At 44.7% G+C, this 27794-nt stretch overlaps 1 protein-coding gene across 3 annotated transcripts in view; it reads right to left on the bottom strand.

Annotated features, from left to right (window-relative positions):
- LOC135543501 (nck-associated protein 5-like) overlaps positions 1-27794 on the bottom strand; it is a 171682-nt gene that overhangs the window by 44320 nt on the left and 99568 nt on the right. For all 3 annotated transcript variants that reach the window (XM_064970812.1, XM_064970813.1, XM_064970814.1), the window contains 5 exons: positions 16452-16542; positions 11719-11895; positions 7109-7177; positions 4752-4790; positions 4367-4486 (listed from right to left, as the gene is read on the bottom strand). In XM_064970812.1, coding sequence (XP_064826884.1) covers positions 4367-4486; positions 4752-4790; positions 7109-7177; positions 11719-11895; positions 16452-16542 — 496 coding nt within the window. The remainder of the gene's footprint in view (positions 1-4366; positions 4487-4751; positions 4791-7108; positions 7178-11718; positions 11896-16451; positions 16543-27794) is intronic.

Raw genomic sequence — 27794 nt, forward strand, 5'->3', positions numbered from 1 at the left:
TTATCAGGGAAATTCAAGATGGCCCCAGAGGCCAATAACTCATTTAATTACAGACTCCCAGAACAGTAGAAATTAAATACTCTGACTGATAGGAAATATTAATATGTCTAGCTCTACTGTCGCTAATTACTATTTGATGGTAGGTTATGGTATAAAGGTAATTCATGCAAACCCCTAACTTGCCTAGTTAAATAAAGGTTAAATTAAAAATTAATAATAATAATTAAAAAAAACAGAAGGTTACCTGCAGCCGTTTTAGAGGAATAAATATTAGGCTGCTTCAAGAGAAATTATCCACAATAAGTAGCAAGGGAACTGATTTCAAAGCCATGTTTTAATTGACTCAATCAATCATATGCTCTTTCAGCACTTGTATTACAAGTCATCGTTGTCACAGCCACCTTTATAGAATAACTAATCCCAGGAATAGAAACAAGGTTTACAGCCTGAAACATATCGACAAAACCACAACCATGAAAGAATCATGAGATTTTCAATAAAATTAATGACTGTTTGAGGAATCCATGTGAAAATCCAAAAATAAAATCCTCCTATAATGTATGATTTAGCTATCGCTTAGACAAGTGTCAATTATTTTCTTGTTGTTTAATGTGCTGGCAGACATCGGTTGGACATTAAGTTGGACATAAATCTTTCAAATCTATCCGCCTCCTTCACAATAAATCTCACTTCCTCACTGCTGAAAAAATGCCTTGCAACAAATCCTCATTCCCGGCATACTCCCTCGTGAAAAGCCAGGTCTGTCCCAAATGGTACCCTATGTTCTACATAGTGCACTTCTTTTGACCAGAGCACTATATAGGGAATAGGATACCATTTGGGGCAGGGACAGAGGCTCCTGCTACACAAGCAAATAGATTTACGGTATATTGCTCTCGTCAATGTCTTGTTGATCACGTTGTATATTGAACACAAATGCTCTACTGAACAGACTGAATACGCTAACATTTACTCTTGTAGGATATAACCAGAACATACATATTAGTTTATTAAATCAAAATATGATTAAATAGTTACAAATAGTTCATAAACAATTACACATATCACTTTATTCATGCCCTGGTTAAGTTGGGACAAAAATAGCGCATCCACAGCTTCGCTCAATCTGTTGGAATGACGAAAATGCCTCCCTTCCAGCCAAAATTGCACCCTTCACTGGACAATGTGGACTGTGACTTTCAATTATCCATATGTCAGCATTGCAGAGGGCGACTGACAGAGGGCATACTCTCTCCTGAACTTGAGGTAGATAAAGGATTGTCGTCCGCTCGCTCTTTGCAATTCTCATTTATATCCTTTCGAATTTTGTCAACACCTGAACAAATCGTGATGAGGGTCTATTGATCGAAACATTGCTTAAACGAGATCCATTAAAATGGTTTGTGGACTATTCAACAATACCAGTGTTCTAGAGGCTGTTGTTTTACAGATATTGTCAACAAAAAAAAAAAAGTTATTCTTCAACTATAACTTTCTTTGTTTCTGTACCTGGATGTGTTGACTTGCACAGTACCTGGATGTGTTGACTTGCATAGCACCTGGATGTGTTGACTTGCATAGTACCTGGATGTGATGACTTGCATAGTACCTGGATGTGTTGACTTGCATAGCACCTGGATGTGTTGACTTGCATAGTACCTGGATGTGTTGACTTGCATAGTACCTGGATGTGTTGACTTGCATAGTACCTGGATGTGTTGACTTGCATAGCACCTGGATGTGTTGACTTGCATAGCACCTGGATGTGTTGACTTGCATAGTACCCGGAGTGTGGTGTCAGGAAAATAACCTCACACTCAACGTCAACAAAACTAAGGAGATGATTGTGGACTTCAGGAAACAGCAGAGGGAACAGTAGTGGAGAGGGTAGTAATTTTTAAGTTCCTCGGCATACACATCACAGACAAACTGAATTGGTCCACTCACACAGACAGCATCGTGAAGAAGGCGCAGCAGCGCCTCTTCAACCTCAGGAGGCTGAAGAAATTCGGCTTGTCACCAAAAGCACTCACAAACCTCTACAGATGCACAATCGAGAGCATCCTGGTGGGCTGTATCACCGCCTGGTACGGCAACTGCTCCGCCCTCAACCGTAAGGCTCTCCAGAGGGTAGTGAGGTCTGCACAACGCATCACCGGGGGCAAACTACCTGCCCTCCAGGACACCTACACCACCCGATGTTACAGGAAGGCCATAAAGATCATCAAGGACATCAACCACCCGAGCCACTGCCTGTTCACCCCGCTATCATCCAGAAGGCGAGGTCAGTACAGGTGCATCAAAGCTGGGACCGAGAGACTGAAAAACAGCCTCTATCTCAAGGCCATCCGACTGTTAAACAGCCACCACTAACATTGAGTGGCTGCTGCCAACACACTGACACTGACTCAACTCCAGCCACTTTAATAATGGGAATTGATGGGAAATGATGTAAATATATCACTAGCCACTTTAAACAATGCTACCTTATATAATGTTACTTACGCTACATTATTCATCTCATATGCATACGTATATACTGTACTCTATATCATCGACTGCATCCTTATGTAATACATGTATCACTAGCCACTTTAACTATGCCACTTTGTTTACATACTCATCTCATATGTATATACTGTACTCGATACCATCTACTGTATCTTGCCTATGCTGCTCTGTACCATCACTCATTCATATATCCTTATGTACATATTCTTTATCCCCTTACACTGTGTATAAGACAGTAGTTTAGGAATTGTTAGTTAGATTACTTGTTGGTTATTACTGCATTGTCGGAACTAGAAGCACAAGCATTTCGCTACACTCGCATTAACATCTGCTAACCATGTGTATGTGACAAATAAAATTTGATTTGATTTGATTTGCATAGTACCTGGATGTGTTGACTTGCATAGTACCTGGATGTGTTGACTTGCATAGTACCTGGATGTGTTGACTTGCATAGTACCTGGATGTGTTGACTTGCATAGCACCTGGATGTGTTGACTTGCATAGTACCTGGATGTGTTGACTTGCATAGTACCTGGATGTGTTGACTTGCATAGTACCTGGATGTGTTGACTTGCAGAGCACCTGGATGTGTTGACTTGCATAGTACCTGGATGTGTTGACTTGCATAGTACCTGGATGTGTTGACTTGCATAGTACCTGGATGTGTTGACTTGCATAGTACCTGGATGTGTTGACTTGCATAGCACCTGGATGTGTTGACTTGCATAGTACCTGGATGTGTTGACTTGCATAGTACCTGGATGTGTTGACTTGCATAGTATCTGCACTCAGCTCTCCTCTGAGCTCCTCTCATCCATCCTTTCTGAGCCACATGTTCTCAGTAAGAGTCTCATTATCCGTCTGTGCCGTCTATAGGCCCCCTGTACCTCCATCCCCCTCAGCTCCCTCTCACACCCCACATCTCCCCCTTTTACCCTGTGGCAGACTGAGAGCCTTCACCCTCCACTCTGAGAAGAGGTAAGGTAACGAGAGCTGGACGGCCATAGCTGCAAATCAGATTAAGGAAAATCCATGCGGCCATTTTATAGCAGACATGGTTGTCAATATTTCTCTCTCTCTCTCTCTGCAGTGACTGGAGTAAATGATTTCTGTGTTACAGTAAGTGTGCATTCCTACCCACGGCAGACTACATACACACACGGGCGCACACACATACCCTCCCCTCTCTCTAGCATCTATGTCTGTGTTACATGCCACAAGGTCTGGTGAGCTAGAGGTAATTTGGTTGAGAGGTTTACCGTCCCCCCGAGAGAGCCTAGGATGGATGACTCGAGTCTCGGTACTTTCTCAAATGATCTTGTCTGAGCCCTGCAGCTCCGTGGAGGCTGGATGGTTCATGAGCACACTGTTTTTTTAGCGATGATGATATCACAGACCCCGGACTCAGGATCACATCGCCATCACAAAAAGATGGATGATCTAATATCGCTGCTCTTCAGAACTTTGAAGTGAGCAAATATGCTACTGGAGCAGATGTCCTTACACCCACACTGTTGCCTTCAACAATATTGAATACAAGAACCAACATAGTTCTAATACTGAAACTAATAGCAGTGAAATGCCATTTGAACTCCATCAGTCAGGCACACCTGAGTCATGGCCAATAGTTGCTCTATGAGGTTCTTTCGTGGTTCTGGGACAATGAGGTGCTATAGTGGTTCTGGGGTAATGAAGTTCTATTGTGGTTCTGGGACAATGAGGTTTTATATTGGTTCTGGGACAATGAGGTTCTGTAGTGGTTCTGGTTCTGGGACAATGAGGTTCTATAATGGTTCTGGAACAATGAGGTTCTATAGTAGTTCTGGGACTAGATGAGTGGACAGGTCCCTACCTGCAGGAGCAGGTCTGATGCAGGTCGGACTCGCTGCTGGAAGAGGACACTCATGGTCCTGTTTTGTTGCTCCAGGTCAAACACTCTGGTCCGCAACTTCAGACACTCCTCCCTCAGATCCTGCATGGGGAATAACAACAGAGAGAGAGAGTTATTACAAGCAGAGGTGTGAACTTACAGTGATGTGTGACTATCCTAATATGGACACCATAAAAGTTGATTAGTTAACACGAGATAATGAGAAGTGTCTAAAACAAATGTGAATGGTAAGATTACGTTTTGAGCTACTGTATTACATACATGTCTAACAACATCATTGGATCTAATATTAGCATCATTCTGAGGTGTTTTTATAACACAGTTGCTATGGAAACCAGACTCCTACCTTTTGGGTGAGCAGTGCCTGCACAACTTGATTGGCAACCTAATACAGAATGAAAAAAGAAACAAGAATTATCCAAACGTTTTATGCAAGCTGTTTAGAGACTGACCATAATATGGTGGCTGTTATGGGTGAGAAAGCAAGAAAATGTCTCTAGTTGACCCACGACCTCAACTCTAAACTGCCCCTGCCCTGTGCATGCCGACGCCGCATTTTCTCACTTCCCCTCTTCCTCCAACAACATGTTATACACAAGTTCCTCCGACCACTTACAAAATTATTACAGGCTTTAGTGAACACGATGTCCCAATACATTACAGCATTGTCCCCCCGCCCGTCTTCCCTTGGAGGAGTGTGTTGATTCCTAAGGGGACCAATCATCATAAATCTGACGCAGGGTGGCAGAGAAGGCCTGTAGCGGCCCTGCGAAGCCGAACAGATTGGAGCCAGACACGCTGCATGTCTTCATGATGTTTAATTGTCTTCTGTTGATTCTGCATTGACAGCAGTGTCAGGGCTGATGTAGTGGCTTGGAGAGTAGGTGGTTGTGTCCTGATTGGCACCCTATCCCTTATATACTGCACTACTTGACGCCATAGGCCCTGGACAAAAGTAGCGCACTATATAGGGAATAGGGTGTCATTTGCGACACGGCGGTCAGTCGGAGAGAAGAAGTGGCGGGCTAAAGTACTATTGTGCCTGGGCTTTGCCCGCAGAGCGCCTCACACCCCTACCACTCTTCCGAGTTTAGACCGCAAAGCCCCATCGACTCTGACTCTGATTACAGCCCATTGATTGCTCGTTAATTCACTGTAAGCACGCATTGGCTTTTTGTCAGAGGTGTCCTCTCTCACTCTATTGAATAACGGGAGATGGAGTAAATATGATGAAGTGATTGAGCCCTGTGGGGAGAGATACAGAGCTGCTCCTGTAAAACTGAAGGGCACTAATTCAAAGAATATTGAATGATCTTCAAGTTAGAATCTAAATGACAACAGATGACAAATACATAAAATCACTTATAAAGACTTTATAGAGCATTCATAGTTCAAGTCATACTACATGAAGTGTGGCATAACAGTCCCTTGCATCTGATGCATTGCCAAATGTGGCATAACTCCTTTCACCAGCCTTTCAATAGCATGACATTTGCACATGTTTACTAAGTGGAACAAAAATGATATATATATATATATTTTTTTTTAAATAATTTTAAAAACTAAAGTGAGTGGCCAGCCCAAATAGCATACCAAACAGCCACCACTCTGCTTATGTAGAGATAATGATCCACAATATTTTTATTTAAAAAATGCATCATTACTAAACAAGCCCTGCGTTCTCTTCAGTTTCCAAAGGTCCTGAGCCCATCAGCAGAGTTGTTAGAGCTGTGGAGACTTCCGCATCACAACATGCTCATTAGTGAGCTAGCTCCAGTCAGAAGAGACCTCAGAGGACAACACAACACCAGACCAGACAACAGAGCAGCACAGCCCTAGCTTTTTGAGGTCACGGAAGTGGAAAAAGGATTTGGTGTGGGCCCACCCCAGGCGTTAGCCTCCAAGGCTGCAGCACGGTGTGGAGTTTCATACAGTATGCTTGGAGCATTGCAAAACAATTGCATACCACGGTTGGACTGTTAACAGAGATAAAGTATTGTTAACGCTCCTTGTGTCTCTCTATCCCTTTCTCTCGCTTTCTTTTTCTTTCTTTCATTCTCTCGCTTTCTCTGCCCCACCATCAATCTACGTTTCCCCCCTCCCCACCCCCACTCCTTCTGGCACCAGAGCCCAGATCTCAGGTCATATGAGCCCCAGTAGCTGGCACCACAGTGTATTAGACCAGTCTGTCCTTTCTGGCACCCGCGGGCCTCCAGCCTTCCCTCAGGGTGACTCAGCGTGCGGTCCGAGCCAACAAGCTCATTAATTGCTGTCATTCGGCTCCCTCAGGCCACCATTTACCCAGCTTCTCCCACAACACAGTTCGCCGTCAGAACGCCAAGTACCTCTTTCTCCACAATCACATTTCCTTTGGAGAGGAATTACTTTGGAATTACATTGATAGAATTTGAGAGCAGGAAAATTGTGTATTGAGAGGAATCTCAAAGAACAGTCGGCAAAGGTAGAGAAGGATACTGGATATAGTGTAGTGCTTGTAACCTGTTGGATCAGTACTATCAGTAAGATCTTAAAGAAAGTCGCTGAAGGTAAATAGAAAATAATACAACTCACAATAAGTCACAGAATAGGGAAGAAATCACACTTGTTTCTGAGATGTAGGGTATCATTAGTGTGGTGAAAAAAAACGATTTCCCCCACGGAGGTTGCGGGCTGGGTGAATAGAGCGAGGCGTGGACGACTCACCTCATCCAGACAGTGCTCATACTGCTCCCTCTGGCTCTCATTCTCCATGGCCAATGCGGAGTTTTCCTCCTGTACGGCGAAATAAAACACATTTAGTGATGACTGAAATCCACCGAGAGCTTGTCGTTAAAAGCAATTCGTACAGTTTGTATGCATCAGATTTATTTACCAAAAGAGTAATTTACCAAAAGAGTAATGAAGGAAAAGTAATTTAAGTAGTATATAAAGAAATACCAGGTGGTGCCTGCTCGTCAATTAAAAAAAAAAAAAAACAATCACAGGTGGTTATAGAACAACCAACATATAATTATCTACCCTGATTGACATACACTAAAAAAAAATAGAAACGCAACACGCAACAATTTCAAAGATTTTACTGAGTTACAGTTCATATAAGGAAATCAGTCAATTGAAATACATTCATTAGGCAACAATCTATGGATTTCACATGACTGGGAATACAGATATGCATCTGTTGGTCACAGATACCTTAAAAAAGTATGGCTGTGGATCAGAAAACCAGTCAGTACTGTATCTATTGTGACACTATTTGCCTCATGCAGAGCGATAAATCTCCTTCGCATAGTTGAACAGGCTGTTGATTGTGGCCTGTTGAATGTTGTCCCACTATTCAATGGCTGTGCAAAGTTGCTGGATATTGACGGGAACTGGAACACGCTGTCGTACATCCAGAGCATCCCACAGTATCTCTGTGCATTCAAATTGACATAGATAAAATGCAATTGTGCTCGTTGTCCGTAGCTTATGCCTGACCACACCATAACCCCACCTCCACCATGGGGCACTCTGTTCACAACTTCGACATCAGCAAACCGCTCACCCACACAACGCCATACACGTGGTCTGCAGCTGTGAGGCCGGTTGGACATACTGCCAAATTCTCTCGAACGAAGTTGGAGGTGGCTTATGGTAGAGAAATTAACAATCAATTATCTGGCAACACCTCTGGTGGACATTCCTGTAGTCAGCATGCCAATTGCATGCTCCCTCAAAACTTGAGACTTCTGTGGCATTGTGTTGTGTGACAAAACTGCACATTTTAGAGTGGCCTTTTAGTGTCCCAAGCACAAGGTGCACCTGTGTAATGATCATGCTGTTTAATCAGCATCTTGATATGCCACACCTGGCAAGTGGATGGATTATCTTGGAAAAAGAGAAATGCTCAATAACAGGCATGTAAACTAATCTGTGCACAACATTTTAAAGAAATAAGCTTTTGCGCATATGGAAAATGTCTGGGATCTTTTATTTCAGCTCATGAAACATGGGACCAACCCTTTACATGTTGCATTTATATTTTTGTTCAGTGTGGATGTGAAATGATACTGCATATGTGGCCAATGAAAATAATGCCAAAGGCATTTGTAGTCTCTCCAATCTTTGTTTTCATATGAAAAACTATTGATGCAACAAATCATATCTGTGTTGTGTAGTGCAAGACTATACTGCCAGAGAACAAGATAACAACAAGAGAGGATTTGCCGGAGGTCGAAAAGGTCAGGTGTCAACCATAAGACCGGGGCCAACTAATAAAAACCTGCCGAAGTATCTCACAATGAAAGGTCAAGGGGCTTGAAGTTATGATCCTGAACTTTAAAAGGTACAAATAAGAAGTTAGGTAGAATAGGCTAGAAGGGGCTAATGTGAATATGTCCTTGTTTTAAGTGAGGGGGGGATATTGCTTCACCTTTTAAGGGAGAGGGGCTATTGATCTCCTCTGTTTCTAGTTTGTCAAATGCAGGCGGTCCAGGCAGGCCATATTAGAAGCTGTCAACATCGCTCTGGCAAGCTCGCCTCTCTCGGCGCATGCCCTTTAGTACAAAAAGCCAACCTTTGATTAAAACCCAGGCTAAATAATTGCACCTAACATATTCCTCTGCCTTAATCAAAATGGCACAGAGTTATAACAAATGAGCAACTTAGAGATGTACACGAAAAGCCCTTTACAATTTTTTTTTTTTACTTGTATTAATATTAGTAAAGTAAAAACTCCTAGTGAAGGCAAATAATTATCCAAAGGTTGCATATAAGCATGTTTTTGAATGTTTTTATCATATTCCTTGTGTGGGTAGTAACTGGTTGAATCATCTCTCTCTATGGAACAAGGGGTCGGAGAAAGGTGAAGTGGCGCGCTATATTGACAATACTGTTGATATGGGAACTGTGTGGACAAACGGTGTCTACTTCCACCAAACTGAACCTAACCTGATGAACACACATCTAAAAGCATCCGCGATGAATGCTGAACATTTTCTGCTTGCATTAAAAGCATTTGAGATACTTTCACTACGGTGCTCTTTTGCCATCTTCTATTGTAAAATGTCATGGAGAGCATCTGACATCGCAGACATGATCTAACAATAAAAATATATTATTTGAGCTTCGCTGAAAAACAATATTTTGTACAGCCACAGTGCATAATCAATTGTACTGTGAACAAATGCAGTGCTCAGCTGTGATGCGTTATCAACAAATGCTAAACGAAATAAATGTCCCATGTCAGAAAAAACATTTTGAATGGGGATGAAAAGAGCAACTAAATCACATAACAAACATGTATTCAATGTATTGCTCCTACAGCTGCTACAATTAAAGCATAGCAACCACAACTGCTGTTGCCATAGATTTTGAAACATGTCAATTATGCATGCCATTATAAGTTGCTTTTTATAGAACAGAATACATGCATGATCATCCACGATTAGAGTTCCCATGATTAGAGAAGTGGTTTTCTAGAATCATGGATGTATTTTTCAATGGAAAGTAACTAGCTAGAAAACAGAGTTATAGACAGCAGGGTTTTTCTTTTGCTTCAGGCTTACAGTAGGTTTTGAATTGGGGTGAAGAGGGTGGAGAAGGGATGAGGGATTGTATGGACAGGGCTAGAGCTGGCTGCACCACAGTCAGTTCTCACTCGGCCTGTAATTGAACAGGAGTTAGAGCCAGCCCTGCACTGAAACCAGAGTGCCAGCTGTCCATCTGTGACGCCTGTACGCCAGGCCTCCTTTCCCTGGCCCCCGGCTGCCAACTGTGCCAACCAAGCTACATGGGCACAAGGCTGGGAAATGGGCATGCGCACTTGCTCGAACTGCAGACAGTTACCCGAGACCCAGTCACTTGCTTGCTCGAGTGCTCTGTCTTACTATGGAGTCACTACAACACTTACTTGTGTGGAAAGCTCGAAGCATTGAGAGTTGAGCTGGAATGGATGAGTTCGGTACAGGTATATCATCTGTAAGCGGTGACTTCTATTCTATCCCATGTCCACTCGAGATGAACCCTAACTCATTTTGTCCTTCGACTGAGAGTTGAATCCCTCAACGACACTACTTCCATTAGCATTTTTTGGGGGGCCGTAAAAAAAAAATATATAAATTAAAGTAGCAGCGTTAACTGATCTTTCAAGCATCTGTGAAAAGAACACCCCATTTTTTTTCTTCTCCGAGATGTTTTTTTCATCTAATGGATTCAATCTAAACCTAAAGGCATAGCATGCCCTCCATGGTACTGAATGATATCAGTTGGGCTGGGCTGGTGTGTGGGGGGGATAGAAATGGGTGCCCTTACTTAGTGTCATCACCGTTTACACATAACAAAACGCCAGTGATGTATTGCCTCGGCATTGTTTTAGCCGGTTCATCCATCACGGAAGTAGATGGCAGATACATTTCGATAAACTCATTTAGAATGTGGCTTTTTGTGGTAATGTGGGAAGCTTCCTTTGACAAAATCACCAGACAGGCCAGCCGTTATTTTCTCTGACTGCAGGGAAGACAACTAATACAGTGATAGAGGAGCCATAAAACAACAAGCAATTACACTGCATTTTGTTCTAATTAGCTTTAACTGCAATTTCTGTCCGCGTGGAGTTAGTGTCACTGTTAATAATGTCTGTAGAACGTGCCGGTTTCTTGGGGCGTCTATCTCTGGCAGCGTTTTCTCATGTCTGAGCTGTCCATAGCGGCTGAGGAGAAGACCTGGGTTCAAGTAGTATTATTTGTTTTTTTTTAATACTTTTTCTGCACTTGATTGGGCTTGTCTGGCAGCAATGGGACCAATGGAGTAGTCCCAAAAGTGCAAAACCAAACCCTTCCCAACGGGCACTCCGGTAGGGGCTCTATCATATGCTCAAAGTATTTGAACATTAGCCAAAGACCCTTCGTAAATGAGTAGGTGGGTCTCAGAGCGTAATTTGATTAAGTCTTAATAGACTTAGCCCCTTTAATTGCTGAGGAGATCTGAAAGCCTGGTGTGTCAGTCGAGTGGGTGTACTGTATGGTCGGAAACAATCAGAATCAGAAGGATTACTCAAAATGGATTTCTGACTCAACTGTTGCTAATGCTGAGAACAGAACACACAGTAGAACAGTGGAGGAGCGCTATGGAAATGAACAAAGACAGTTGTAAAAGCCCCAAGTTCCGAAACCTGAGCCCTCTGTGGAGCGCTTTGCTCTTCAAACAGCAGAGCGCACAATACTTTGATAAGACCATTATGCTCCAGACTGCAAACATAAGAAGGAGAGCCTGGTCGCGGAGGGAGAAGGGGACGAGGGAGGCGAAGAGAGGCGGAGCCAGGTTTTGAACTGTACCTCTAGGGTGTGCAGACGCTCCAGAAGGAGCTTTGTTTGGTCCTGAAACTCTTCCGCTCGGCTGATGCTGCCGATGTCTGGCAGCAAAGGGTCTCCAGAAGACGGCTGTGGGCCGCCACCGCTGCTGTTCTGTTCCAGGCTGTCACGCGTCTTCTGCACCTCCTCCGAGAGTTTATCCTGATAGACAGACAAGAGGAGAGAGAGAGAGAGAGAGAGAGAGAGAGAGAGAGAGAGAGAGAGAGAGAGAGAGAGAGAGAGAGAGAGAGAGAGAGACAGAGACAGAGAGAGGAGAAGGAGAAGGAGAGAAAAAGAAACAGATAGAGATAGAGAGAGAGAGAGAGAGAGACAGAGCCAGAGAGACAGAGAGACAGAGACAGAGAGACAAAGACAGAGACAGAGACAGAGAGACAGAGAGAGAGAAGGAGAGAAAAAGAAACAGATAGAGAACAGAGAGCGAGAGGGGAAGAGAGAAAAAACAATTAAACTCCAAAACATCCCCTAATCCCTAATCGCGTTTCACTTGTATTCCAAGAGAGTGGCAGTGACCTTGAGACCTCTCCATCTTGTCTGCCGATAGGGGACCCCGCACCCCCCTTTTCCCCCCTTCACACCCTGCCTCAGTCTCCAGCTGTGACACTAATAAGAGAGAGGCGGAAATTAAAAGCAAACACAATAAAATGATGGGGTCCCTGATAATGGCTCACCAGGAGATTCACAGACAAGACAGCATCCTGACATTGATTAGCTAATTAGGTACTGTACATTCAACACAGGATATAGAGTAATGGTACAGGAGGATATGTCATGTGTCGTCTGTCAATTATTCAAAGTATTTTCACACTAACCTCGAAGTCAAGGAGGGTTTTTCTTTCACTCCGATGTTACCATTCAAAGAAATGATATCATGCTACTTTGGCCTTAAATCAGTACACCACATTGTTTTGTATGTGATATTGAGACATATGAAAACCATAGCTTGGCCTGTTGTTAAATCTAATATACTGTATTTACAACAAACACCATTTTCCTTACAATTTCATACACAACCCCTACCAGTGGGGATTTATGATGGATTTCCTGCATCCAAAACAAAGTGATATGCCGATAATATGAAACGCGTCATCCTGACTGGACGAAACTGGGCATTTATCTGTATGCATTGAATGTGCTTGAAAAAAAACAACACCGCCTCTGGGGTGATATAGTTGCCATGAATCCTAGATGTAGGTACATTTCAATAGGAGAGATTGGGACACCTTTAAATACTCAACATGCATGGCTTTAGTCCGATCGAGGAGGTCACCGCCCTTTCATTTGCAACATCCATTTCGCAAACCCTCTTTATCTCCAACCTATTCCAAATCTGATCAAGGACCAGAGAGGGATGAAACTACAATTGAGCTGGGAGTTAGATGTCGTGTAAACCTCAACACATGTCTACAGCCAGCCAATGAGCTTTGCAATGCAAGTCAATGGACCCCCCCCACCCAAAAAAAAAAAAAATCTCACCAAAGCCTGTTGTTGTTATCGCCTGATGTACACCTGTTCACCTCTGTTAAATTTTCATTCAATCCTTCTCTTCCCCCCCTTGACAGTTAATTGTCAAGTCTGATGATAGGCTTCACGGATGCAGACAGCCATGGATGGAGACATTGATAGATGAGGTTGAGTCCTTGCTAGCGCCGCCATATACAAATGCATTCCAAATCAAGTCGTCCCTCCCGAACATGAATTGGAAATGCTGTCCTTGGCAATAACTAGCATTACATTTTGCTTTGAACTTTAAAGGACTATTCCAATCGGTTCCCAATCTTGACTTTGTTTGATTATTTTGTTTTGCAGGCACTTTGAAACCAGGGTTGTATTCAGTTGTAAAAAAGTTGTAAAAAGTTAAGCATTTCTTATTTTACAAGTTCAGGTCGCCCCTCTCTGTTTGAGTCAGTTTTCTTCCGTTTGGTGCATAATGAATATGACCCATATCTCTCCCCCAGTAATGGCACCATTAATCGAGAGCTTGCTCTTATTACCACAGCCTGTTATATGTCTGATTGCTTGCTGGTTACAGTAGGTACAGTCATTACGGCAACCTAACATATGTCTCTCTCCACATGTGTATGTTTTCTGCATCCGTTCACATAAGTTAGAGCAAAATCGATCCCCCACACTGACACACATCAAGAGCGAAGTCAATCCCCTCCACTGGCACATGTTGACAGATCCTAATTCCATGTTTAATAATCCACTCAGGTTGATTCATTCTGGGGCTGCTGTTCTTCTGTATAATACCCATCATTTGAATAATCACAGGGTATCTGGCTGGGTGGAAATATGGTCCACCTCTGAGAGAGACTCTACACCGCAAAAGGCACCCTGTTCCTGTTATGCCTAGTGCTAAAAACTTTATGGGCCCTGGTCAACGATTGTGCTCTGCATAAGGAATAGGCTAATGCATGATTTAGGCTAATTGAAATGTATACTGCCATACAAAATTTGCATCATAACGGGAAATGGAGGTATCTTTTTTAATTTTATGTCACCTTTATTTAACCAGGTAGGCCAGTTGAGAACAAGTTGTCATTTACAACTGCGACCTGGCCAAGATAAAGCAAAGCACTGCGACACAAACAAACACAGGGTTACACATGGGATAAACAAATGTACAGTCAATAACACAATAGAATAATCTATATACAGTGTGCGCAAATGTAGTAAGAGTAAGGGAGGTAAGGCAATAAATAGGCCATAGTGACATAATTACTATTTAGCAATTAAACACTGGAGTGATACAGTAGATGTGCAGAAGATGAATGTGCAAGTAGAAATACTGGGGTGCAAGGGAACAAAAAAATAACTAACAATATGGGTATGAGGTGGGTGCGAGGCTATTTACAGATGGGCTGTGTGCAATGATCGGTAAGATTCTCTGACAGCTGATGCTTAAAGTTAGTGAGAGAGATATCATTTTTGCAATTCGTTCCAGTCATTGGCAGCAGAGAACTGGAAGGAAAGGCGACCAAAGTAGGAGTTGGCTTTGGGGATGACCAGTGAAATATACCTGCTGGAGCACGTGCTACGGGTGGGTGCTGCCATGGTGACAAGTGAGCTGAGATAAGGCAGGGCTTTACCTAGCAAAGACTTATAGATGACCTGGAGCCAGTGGGTTTGGCAACGAATATGAAGCAAGGGCCAGCCAACGAGAGCAAACAGGTCGCCGTGGTGAGTAGTATATAGGGCTTTGGTGACAAAAACGGATGGCACTGTGATAGACTACATCCAGGTTGCTTGTTGTTTGCAGTTGGAGGCTATTTTGTAATTTTGCAAGGGTATGTTTGGCAGCATGAGTGAAGGATGTTTTGTTATAAAATATGAAGCCGATTCTAGATTTCATTTTGGATTGGAGATGTTTAATGTGAGTCTGGAAGGAGAGTTTACAGTCTAACCGGACACCTAGGTATTTGTAGTTGTCCACATATTCTAAGTCAGAACCGTCCAGAGTAGTGATGCTAGACGGGCGGGCGGGTGTTAGTTTTACTAGAATTTAAGAGCAGTTGGAGGACACGGAAGGAGTGTTGTATGGCATTAAAGCTTGTCTGGAAGTTTGTTACCACAGTGTCCAAAGAAGGGCCAGAAGTATACAGAATGGTGTCGTCTGCGTAGAGGTGGATCAGAGAAGAATCACCAGCAGCAAGAGCAACATCATTGATATATGCAGAGAAAAGAGTCGGCCCGAGAATTAAACCCTGTAGCATCCCCATAGAGACTACCAGAAGTCCGGACAACAGGACCTCCGATTTGACACACTGAACTCTGATCTGAGAAGTAGTTTATGAACCAGGCGAGGCAGTCATTTGAGAAACCAAGGCTGTTGAGTATGCCGATAAGAATGCAGTGGTTGATAGATTCGAAAGCCTTGGCCAGGTTGATGAAGACGGCTGCATAGTATTGTCTTTTATCGATGGCGGTTATGATATCGTTTAGGACTTTGAGGGTGGCTGAGGTGGACCCATGACCAGCTCGGAAACCAGGTTGCATAGTCGGAGAAGGTACGGTGGGATTCGAAATGGTCAGTGATCTGTTTGTTAACTTGGCTTACGAAGACTTTAGAAAGGCAGGGTAGGATAGATATAGGTCTGTAACAGTTTGGGTCTAGAGTGTCTCCCCTTTTGAAGAGGGGGATGACCGCGGCAGCTTTCCCATCTTTAGGGATCTCAGACGATACGAAAGAGAGGTTGAACAGGCTAGTAATAGGAGTTGCAACAATTGCGGCGGATAATTTTAAAAAGAGTTGATACAGATTGTCTAGCCCAGTTGATTTGTAGGGGTCCAGATTTTGCAGCTCTTTCAGAACATCAGCTATCTGGATTTGGGTGAAGGAGAAATTGGGAGGCTTGGGCAAGTTGCTGTAGGGGGTGCAGAGTTGTTGACCGGCGTAGGGGTAGCCAGGTGGAAAGCATGTCCAGCAGTAGAAAAATGCTAATTGAAATTCTCGATTATTGTAGATTATCGTAGATTTTTTCTTTCAAAAACAAGGACATTTCTAGGTGACCCCAAACTTTTGTGGGTTGGTAAAGATACAGACAATTACATTGATAAAAGCCACAATCTATCTGCAATATTAAAGCTGATCTAATGCATGGCCTGTGTTATCAAACAAAGCATTCCTCCTACACAAGCCTCTACGGTTTGGCTTTATAAAGAGCATTTTGGAGGAGTGCTGAGCAGTGCAGTGTTACCTTGTAGGCCTTCATGATGTCCACAGTGTCCACGGCTGTCTGCTCCAGCACCCCCTGGTTCTGCAGCAGCGTCCGCACTGTCTCTTCCATCCTGCACATGCACGCACACACACAAACAGAGACAGGAAGAAGAGGGGGGAGATTGGTTTAGAGCCAGCAACACAAGAGGGGACGGTGGGTTTTGGATCGTACCCCAGTCCCTTCCCACCACAGTATGTGGTACACCACACGATGTGGTGCTGAATGGGTACATATGGTGCTGGGGAGGATCAGAAGTGCATCCACTGAGGCAGAGTATTGCCTGCCTGCCTCTGCCTCAGTGCCTCTATGGGACTTGTGATACGGTTGTGCATCGATTTTTGTGCCAAATAATGATTTCTCTCAATGCAAACCAGAGACTTTTACCCCACAGCCTACATCAATATTCTACACCTCACCCCTGATTCCCATATGAATCACTACAATAGTATTACCTTTTGCTCTACATTATCCCCTGGCCTATTCCAGTTTTTTTTTTTAAACCCATCCAGTGAGAGTTGGATCTTTAGGGAGATTGTCTAGGATAGGGCTCCCTCCATTGACGCGGCTGAAAATAGGCCTACAAATCAGAGTACAAAGAGATGGAGCGATGAAACCACAGTGACATTTCAGGAGAGGAATACCATTGTGGAGCAGGGAGAGAAGGCCAGACTTTGATAAAACGAAGCGAATTCCAAATCACACACGGACAAAGCCAGGGACACAGCCAGGGACCTAGCCAGGGACCTACTGTAGCCAGGTACATAACCATGGGATGGACAGATGGGTGTGTCACAAGAGCACTATCTTAGGAACGGCATTTCAACATTTCATGGGCAAAGAGACAGCAAAAGGACAGATAACATCAAGTTATCTTGACAGCATTAGGGAAACCTACTTGTGTCTCACTGGATTCCCTGTCAGTGTCAGTCACCTTTAAGTGGTGACACTTCTGATCATCCCTTCAACAGTTGACAGTTGACACTGTTAATTGTTCAGACTTTAACACACTCTGGGGAAGACAACTCAGCCAAGTTTGTTTTGTTTGTTGTTTTGTTCTTACATCTGAGCTCAGGGAGATTTTGCCTGTTTTCCCATCGCGGTTTTCACAGTTGAACTGTTGCACGACGGCAAAGCCGCGGCTTCAGCGTAGGCAGGGCCATGGTAGTAGCCACGCAATCTGGCAGGCTGAGTTGAAAGCCAGAGAAAAGCCGGCTATAATCAGGCCTAGCTAGCTGACTGACTGAGAGGCTGAGTGAGTAGTCAGGTCTATGGCAGATTGCTGTAGCCCACTGCTTAGGACACTGTCCTTAATCACTGTGGTCAGGGATAAGGGGTGTGGGACTGGGACATTGTAGTCAGGCCAGGTCAAGGACTTTATGACTGAATGACATACTAAATCAGATTAGTATGGTATTGGAAGTAACCAACATGTGGTAACTGACTCATTCAGAGTTGCTTGACTTAATATTTGTTGGGAAGCAAATATGGCTGAGCTGAAATACAGTGGGATTCAGTCATCCTCTGCACAAACCTACCGGTGTGTCTACAGTATGACCATGAGTTTTTACTGGTCAGAACATGTCGTAAGGAATAACTCCTCGCCCTTACTTTGATTCACTAGATGAATAGGAGAGCAAAGGCATTACTTACCCAATATTTACATTGATACTGTATTATGAAAGGTTATAAAATAAAATACTGCTTCATCAAAACAACTTTATTTCACTATTTCATTCCTTCAAAATCTTTTCTTCCCTAAAAAAAAAACATATTCAAATCAGATTCTCCACATTCTCCGCCACATTACCAGACAGACAGAACGTCACTGTGTAGAGAGCTAGTGGTCTGACCCCGGTGACCTCTACATGGCTAAGTGACAGGATGATGGGGGCCTTTGATGTTCCTCTCCTCTGGCTGGCCTGTGTTGTGGATGAGGACTAGGGGCTCTAGGCTGGAGGTCTGGTGGCTACGGCTAGCCAGCACCTGAAAGGGTCTCTTTGTGTATTTTTAATAGGGGCTGATTCAGGGCAGATCACGAAAGCACATGGTGTGCCTCAAAAGTCCCAACAAGCAATGCTGGACACGCCCAGGCCCATTCTGAATCTAGAACCTGGCCACGAGATATGGGCAGAAAACTTCCCCTGCAGTAAACACGCTCGTAGACACAAGGCTTCCAGTGCTGATTTGAAGGGAATGACTTCAACATGCGTCAGATTCCCCAGACTGTTTGGTCACAGGGTCCTGTATGTGCACCATATAAGCAGAGAGAGAGAGAGAGAGAGCAGAGGGGGATAAAGGGACCATGGATATGGATGGAAGCCACTGCAGAGAGGTGACAAAGTCTGACTTCATAGTGCATGCTGAGCTACAAGGTGCCTGACACCATACCGTGACGGTCAGAATGCTATTCTATGAATCAGGAAAGTCCAGGACTAGTTGTAAATGCTCTGCTGAACAGCTTATTCTAATAGTTAATCAATAGCTACCCGGAACATCTGCACACTGTATCTTTTGACTCATCACATACGCTGCTGCTACTGTTTACTATCTGTCACTTTACTCCTACTTGTATATGTACATATCTACCTCAATTACGTCGTACCCCTGCACATCGAGTCAGTACTGGTACCCTGGGAATATAGCCATGTTGTCGTTACTCGTGTATTTACCCCTCGTGTTGGACGTTTATTTTTCTAGTATTTCTCTTTTTTTCTCTCTACATTGTTGGGAAGGGCCCGTAGGTAAGCACTCCACTGTTAGTATCCACCTGTTGTTTACAAAGCACGTGACAAATCCAGTTTGATTCGATTTAATGCCATGGCATGGTAATGCCATGACAATTCATAAAGCTATGACAAGTCATTACGCTATGACATGATGTAATGCTGCAGCATTGGCATTCAAAAGCTACATATGAGAGGAAGCCAAACAAATCTTTATCGGGTATCTTTTCAGCTACTGGCCTACAATTTACATATGACACATCTCATCCCTCAGCACCATACATGACTAAGGGAGATTAGCTTCACACACAGTGACCTGAAGATAACATTTAGTTCTATTGTCTCTGTTGTCCTCTTGAAAGGCGGGTTCAAGTTTAGCTCCCATTAATTCTAACCACATTTCTCCCTCCGATTCATCTGGGGGAGCATCACAAATAGGACTGTCTTGGACAATTACCCCTGATAATCACATTTTGATGGTGTACTGATTAGGAATTATAGTGTTTTCTGAAGCTATTTAGTAGTATAATTTGCGAGGACAGGGGAGGGAGATCCATGAGGTTGTTTTGAGTGCATAATGCTTTTTAATATATTTTTTTAATGTTTTATATGTAATCAAATAGAGTGAGAACGGTTTAAAAGATCCTGAGTGTTTATTTCATTTATCTCTAATAATAAACTTGGATTAAGATCCTAACTGTAATCCATCGACAATTTCAAAACATCCTCAAGTGGCACATGCGCTGCTTAATATAGGCCAGAGTCTATGATCTTTAACTCCCCAACAACCCAACAGCCATTGCATTTGTCTATGATATTAAATGTAATAACACTGCCATTTAAAATATGTTGGGAATTTCCTATTTTTGTGTGAAACACTTCAATCTCTACGCTATCAACTCTACTTGATGTCAACCCAACCCATTAGAGCTGATAACAATCAAAGTGGAAAAAATGCTGTGAAAGATAGCTTTGATTCTACACACACAAAAAAAACATAAATCTGTGTCCGAACAGATTTGACTTCATGTGGTTACAATCTCAGTGGTTGTACATGACCTTCTATTGAGGACCTCGCTGGAGAAGAGGGAGGAAGGGAAGGATGGAGGGAGGGATTAAAGAAAGCAAAGCCTGACTCGTTTGACCCCCAGACTGCAACAGCTGAATTTCAAACACGTCGGCAACAGCCAGGAAGTACAATTAAGTCTTCAATCAATCTCCAGCCCCAGGTATGAGGCAAGCGCACACACACACACACACACACACAAACACACACACACACAATCCAATGGGGAAAGGAAGCCAGATGTCTGAATGAGCTGAATGAGGTGTGTTTGACAAGTCATCAGAACATGCAAACCATTGATGGACCAAACTGGCCTGTTAGAGGTAGAACACCCTGTGTGGTGGTCTCCCCTGCTTCCTGTGTCTCACATTACTCATGTCTCAGCTGCTTTCAGATGGCCCAAACATTGACACACAGATTTGCAGCTTCCTGCCATTAAAGCCATGAAAACGTTCACCGCCGTCCAGACTTCAAATGGGACGCCATTTTTATCACCTGTCAATAAAAACTATCAAGCGCTATTCCGGGTGTAGAACAGATACAAGTGAAATTAAATTAGTTCTCAGAGGTACCTCTAACAATGCTTCATGCACAACCAAGGATTTAGCAAAAGAACGACACACACACACAGATCTTTAAAACGCTCACACTGATCAGATTGCCTCAACTTACCCCATGTTGCTGAATTTGGGTCCGTTGGGGTTCTTACAAACATCATTTCTCCTAAACAATGCCGCAAACACCGTGCACACGTCCCTAAGCTCCATGGGGACAAGCAGACGGACCAGCCAGCCAGCCTGCTCTCAGCCCTCAGTGTCACCGGATGACCCAGACACACATCAAAATGTGGGTCCACTAAAATAGGCCAGTCAAGAATCATACAAGCCTGAGTGCTTTTCCCATCGAACAGACACTGCCAGCATGTTTGGATGGTCATCCGTTAGCTGGTCGCTGGCTTGGAATCATGAACCACACACAACCCGCAGGCCAGTCTCAACCAGTCTCGCTTTCTATGAGGTGGCCTGCCTTGTGGTGGGGTCATTATCCAATCCCTATGCTGTCCCAGTCAGGATCATGGTCTGGTAAGGGAAATCCAAAGGGAGGGAGAAGTAAAGGGGGAGGGAAACCCTTTCCCATATGTCCCATGTTAAGCCTGAGCCAGAGGAGGACAGCCCCTGCTGTGTCGACGCTAGGCTAGGCTACGACCAGGGATCAGGTCTGTGGCCACAGGGGGGAAGCCAGGATAGGGATCACTCAGCCTGGGATGAGTGTAAGGGATGGATGGGTGGAGGGGTGGATGGATGGATGGATGGACAGCAGACATGTGGAGCTTCATTAGCTGCCAGGGATTAGGGAGGCTGAGTTGAAACCAGCACTTTCTATTGCTATGTAAGTCACTGCTGTGTCGTCATGTCAATACTGTGCACAAGCAATAATCCCACAAATTGACAGATGGGCAGACAGACAAAGACAAACAGACGTATTTCTCAGGACACATATTACCATGATAGAGAAAGAGTGAGACTGTGAGCTCACAGGGTTGGATTGATCTATCTGGCTACTGCAGCCTCCGGGCTCATTGGAAAAAGCCATGGTCAAAATTCTCACTCCATCAACACGGTATTTGGAGCTGAGTTCTCCCAAACCCCCCATTAACCAGGTTTGACAAAGGCAGAATTTGAAAAGCCCCCCCCAAAAAAAAAAGAGTAGGGAACAATCATCAGGTTGTGGCTGGATTGGGGTCACGAGGGGTCACCATGACTTGATGGATAAATATTATTATCGCCTTATCTTCACCTGGCAGCAGCTCCTGGAAAACTCACCCAAACTATCCGACTCAGCATTGCGAAGTTCCATTTTTCCGGTTGAACACTCTTTTTCTCATTTCCACTAAATCTCCTTCACCTCTATAAATGCATGTAATTGCCCGGCAGGCCGATAGATTAAGCTAAGCTACTTTTTTATCCTCTTTCCAACTTTTGTTTTGTGTTTTTTCGACCAGAATGGGTCATTGTAGTGGGGACTCTCCTGGCCTCTACCCTCTCCTCCTACCTTAGAAGGCACTGAGCGACCTGGACCCCTAATAAAGCCCTCAGGACAAATGCTGTTGGCGTCTCTGCACTCATTCTCTGACCAAGCGATACACATCCAGTTTTGTTTAAAGCGGAAAACGGGGAGGGGGGGGGGGCATCGTTCCCCTTTAGCACAGGGGAAGCATTACAAATTCCTTAAACCCTAGGACCACTGGCTCTTTCAAGTCACCTTTGACCCCTGACAATGAGACATGCATGACGGGGAGGCAGGGGGACATCAAAGGAACGAGTGAGACAGTCAGAGGCCAGGCAGGCCAAGGCAGTCATGTCACTGTTTTACAGCCTCCTATTCTTCTGAGAGAGATAACGACAACCTCCAGGATGCTTCCACCATTTTCATTTCATTTGAGTGAAGTACCGTGTCACATAGGGTACAATTCTCACAAATATGCGACCAAAAAGTCACTGCACAGACATACGGATAAGACTTGAGTTAATTCTTCCACCTCTTTTCCCTCCTTTAGTTGAGGTTGGAGTTCAAGCAAATCCATTATGTTTTTCCACGTGTACATCTCTGGCCATAGGAAGCAGTTAGCAGTGAGCTGGGAGCATAGGAAGCAGTTAGCAGTAAGCAGTTAGCAGTGAGCTAGCAGTGAGCCAAGGGGCTCCCAGCAGAGGCCTCTAGCCCTCTGAGGCTCCCAGGGGATCTGCGGTAGGGTTATGTGCGTGTGTGTGTGTGTGACTGCATATTTGCGTGTGAAGGGTAGCATGTGCGGCCCACATGCAGCACAGAACATCACTGACGGGCCCCAGAGGAGACACTTAGGGAGGATGACAGGATGAATCGTATTACTCCACAGCACAGCTGTCACGTCCTGACCTTAGTTCCTTTTTTATGTCTATTTTAGTTTGGTCAGGGCGTGAGTTGGGCTGGGCATTCTATGTGTTGTTCTATGTTTTTGTATTTCTGTGTTTGGCCTGGTATGGTTCTCAATCAGAGGCAACTGTTTATCATTGTCTCTGATTGAGAACCATACTTAGGCAGCCTGTTTTCCCACTATGATTTGTGGGTAGTTGTTTTCTGTCTTTGTATGTAGTTTACCAGACGGAAATGTTTCGGTTGTTCTTTTTGTTACTTTGTATTTTTAGTGTTCAGCCTCTCAAAATCCCCTATGAAATGACCCGCTGTGAACAATCAAAACAGAGCAGCGAATTTAACCAACGTTTTTATTGATCAGCATTCGGGATAATGTATTCGGGTTTTTGAAAACGATCCAAAAGGAACAGAACAAGGCGGAAGCGTCCATTTACACAATAGCAACGGCTATAGAGGAGAAAGAAACCTCACTGGCTCAACCCTCGAAATAAATGACTTTAGTAGCGGCTATTAAGGCACAAGTGTCTCTATGCATTGACCATGTGTATCAGTCTACGTGCCTGATCATGTGATGGACAGGTGTTCATATTAGGCCATAGACAGCGCCCGCCCGCCTGCCTGCCTGCCCGCCTGCCTGCCTGACTGCCTGCCTGACTGACTGACTGCCCCCGCCTGCCTGCCTGCCACCGCCACCAGATCCATACAACTTCCATAAGGTCACTGCATATTCCATGTCACTGTGCCACGGGCAGTCTGCTGGTCTGAATCCTACCCAACGGCAGCCCTTTGAACAGTGGCAAGACAGGAAAGCCTTGATCATGTGTGAACCAACGGATGCCCTACTTTCACACAGGCTTGTAATCTGACCTCGTTTAGTATGCCTGTAAAATATCATCATAACCAACATGGTTAATCCGTAGCGGAAGTGAATTAGTGTGTGTGTGTGTGCACGCGTGTCAGTGACTTAAGAGTGCAGATTAAAGTAGAGTGTATCAGGTCTTGGTTACAGACATAGATAACACAGTGCTAATAAGTATATTTTTGATCAGTGATCTCACCTCCAACTAACGACTCTGTCACCACTATACAGTAATGATAGACAGACGGTTTCATCTGAATAACCTCTCCAAGTTGATCAGCCTCTGAAATTAAATAACATTTCAAAACTTCCCCTAATCCCCCTAAATAAACTCAATCATTCCAATTCCCTGACTACATTGGAACTCCTGTAACTCGGTCAATTGCGGCACAAGGGAGGGTGGGGACAGAGAAATATAAACAAACAAACCCTCTAATAATGTGGGTGGTTTAAATATAGAACTGGCTGTGAGTGGAATAGCAAAGTCTGATGGCTGTGTGTGAAACAGCAAAGTCTGATGGCTGTGAGTGGAATTGCAAAGTCTGATGGCTGTGAGTGGAACAGCAAAGTCTGATGGCTGTGAGTGAAACAGCAAAGTCTGATGGCTGTGAGTGAAACAGCAAAGTCTGATGGCTGTGAGTGGAACAGCAACGTCTTATGGCTGTGAGTGGAACAGCAACGTCTTATGGCTGTGAGTGGAACAGCAAAGTCTGATGGCTGTGAGTGGAACAGCAACGTCTTATGGCTGTGAGTGGAACAGCAACGTCTTATGGCTGTGAGTGGAACAGCAAAGTCTGATGGCTGTGAGTGGAACAGCAACGTCTTATGGCTGTGAGTGGAACAGCAACGTCTTATGGCTGTGAGTGGAACAGCAACGTCTTATGGCTGTGAGTGGAACATCAACGTCTTATGGCTGTGAGTGGAACAGCAAAGTCTGATGGCTGTGAGTGGAACAGCAAAGTCTGATGGCTGTGAGTGGAACAGCAACGTCTGATGTCTGTGAGTGGAACAGCAACGTCTTATGGCTGTGAGTGGAACATCAAAGTCTGATGGCTGTGAGTGGAACAGCAACGTCTTATGGCTGTGAGTGGAACAGCAAAGTCTGATGGTTGTGAGTGGAACAGCAAAGTCTGATGGCTGTGAGTGGAATTGCAAAGTCTGACGGCTGTGAGTGGAATTGCAAAGTCTGACGGCTGTGAGTGGAACAGCAAAGTCTGATGGCTGTGAGTGGAACAGCAAAGTCTGATGGCTGTGAGTGGAACAGCAAAGTCTGATGGCTGTGAGTGGAACAGCAAAGTCTGAAGGCTGTGAGTGGAACAGCAAAGTCTGATGGCTGTAAGTGGAACAGCAAAGTCTGATGGCTGTGAGTGGAACAGCAAAGTCTGACGGCTGTGAGTGGAACAGCAAAGTCTGACGGCTGTGAGTGGAACAGCAAAGTCTGACGGCTGTGAGTGGAACAGCAAAGTCTGACGGCTGTGAGTGGAACAGCAAAGTCTGACGGCTGTAAGTGGAACAGCAAAGTCTGATGGCTGTGAGTGGAACAGCAAAGTCTGATGGCTGTGAGTGGAACAGCAAAGTCTGATGGGTGTGAGTGGAACAGCAAAGTCTGATGGCTGTGAGTGGAACAGCAAAGTCTGATGGCTGTGAGTGGAACAGCAAAGTCTGATGGCTGTAAGTGGAACAGCAAAGTCTGAAGGCTGTGAGTGGAACAGCAAAGTCTGATGGCTGTGAGTGGAACAGCAAAGTCTGATGGCTGTGAGTGGAACAGCAAAGTCTGATGGCTGTGAGTGGAACAGCAAAGTCTGATGGCTGTGAGTGGAACAGCAAAGTCTGATGGCTGTGAGTGGAACAGCAACGTCTGATGGCTGTGAGTGGAACAGCAACGTCTTATGGCTGTGAGTGGAACAGCAAAGTCTGATGGCTGTGAGTGGAACAGCAAAGTCTGATGGCTGTGAGTGGAACAGCAAAGTCTGATGGCTGTGAGTGGAACAGCAAAGTCTGATGGCTGTGAGTGGAACAGCAAAGTTTGATGGCTGTGAGTGGAACAGCAAAGTCTGATGGCTGTGAGTGGAACAGCAACGTCTGATGGCTGTGAGTGGAACAGCAACGTCTTATGGCTGTGAGTGGAACAGGAAAGTCTGATGGCTGTGAGTGGAACAGCAAAGTCTGATGGCTGTGAGTGGAACAGCAAAGTCTGATGGCTGTGAGTGGAACAGCAACGTCTTATGGCTGTGAGTGGAACAGCAACGTCTTATGGCTGTGAGTGGAACAGCAAAGTCTGATGGCTGTGAGTGGAACAGCAACGTCTTATGGCTGTGAGTGGAACAGCAACGTCTTATGGCTGTGAGTGGAACAGCAAAGTCTGATGGCTGTGAGTGGAACAGCAACGTCTTATGGCTGTGAGTGGAACAGTAAAGTCTGATGGCTGTGAGTGGAACAGCAAAGTCTGATGGCTGTGAGTGGAACAGCAAAGTCTGATGGCTGTGAGTGGAACAGCAAAGTCTGATGGCTGTGAGTGGAACAGCAACGTCTTATGGCTGTGAGTGGAACAGCAAAGTCTGATGGCTGTGAGTGGAACAGCAACGTCTTATGGCTGTGAATGGAACAGCAAAGTCTGATGGCTGTGAATGGAACAGCAAAGCAGCTTCAAAGAATATCAAATTCCTCAAGACACCACCAGATGTGCGGGGTGTGGACCAGCGCCACAAATCAACTCCGCAGCTGCTCAGACCGAGGGGCCCTGTTTGAAATGCTTCAAATGAAACACTTTGGGGCTGGTATTGGGTGTTGAGTGTTTGGGCATTGATCTCTGAACATGAGTGCACACAGACGCAATCACCGAGCTCACTGGGAATCAGGGGAATGTGTGTGTTAGCTAGCGAGCTGTGGTGGGGCGATAACTTGCCGGTACAACTGTGGCCCGGAACGCGCTAACACACTAACGAGGTAACCACATGACCATGGTCTGTATTGTTTGTATAGCCTGACCCTATGGTCTCTCTCCTCTCCTCCCTTCCCGTCTCAGACCGTGGTAATAGTGGGCCAGCTTCAGCAGTCTGAAACCAAGCATGATTCTCCAAACAACGCGTCTGGACTTGAACGTCCATCCACTCATTTCTGCCTGTTTGCATCATCCTACCCCCCCCCCCATCAGTAGCGTGCAGACAGAATACTCCACAGAGTTGTAAATCTAGACCAAGAGTCATCATCTGCTGTTGTTATTAATACTCACAAGCCTGTAGTCCATATGTCTCCCATATCCTGACAAGGAACACAACTTGTGGAGGCTTAACTGATTGAAAGTCAAGAAGGAGAGCATTGGTCAGTATCTTGGAGTTAGGCATTTGATTAGCCAGCATATTATTGCGGGTGGCCATGACCTTATACACAACACATAGGCTTTAGTATGCAGGTTTAAGAGTTCTCCAGCATGCTACCGAGTATTCCAGAGTACAGTAGACAAGTGTTGAAGACAAATAGAGACAGTGAGAAGCAGAACGAGCCCGGATCTTTCATTACCTGAAAACTGCTTCCCTCATCTTCAGGCCAAACCCTAAGTGGAAACTTTTGATGGGGGGCCCCAGTGGCCCCCGGGTCCCCCGGTCTCTGCCTGTCCACAGGACATCCTGTCTGACTGTAGGGAGGAGGGAGGGGTGGAGGAGGGCTAGACAGCTGAGGGTGATGTGACTCAGGCTCTCCTTAAAATCCAGTCCAGTCTGGTCAACTTCTAGTGAAATCCATACAGCCACCTTCTTTCACCTCCA

Source organism: Oncorhynchus masou, chromosome 7, assembly GCF_036934945.1.
Source record: "Oncorhynchus masou masou isolate Uvic2021 chromosome 7, UVic_Omas_1.1, whole genome shotgun sequence".
Lineage (NCBI taxonomy): Eukaryota > Metazoa > Chordata > Actinopteri > Salmoniformes > Salmonidae > Oncorhynchus > Oncorhynchus masou.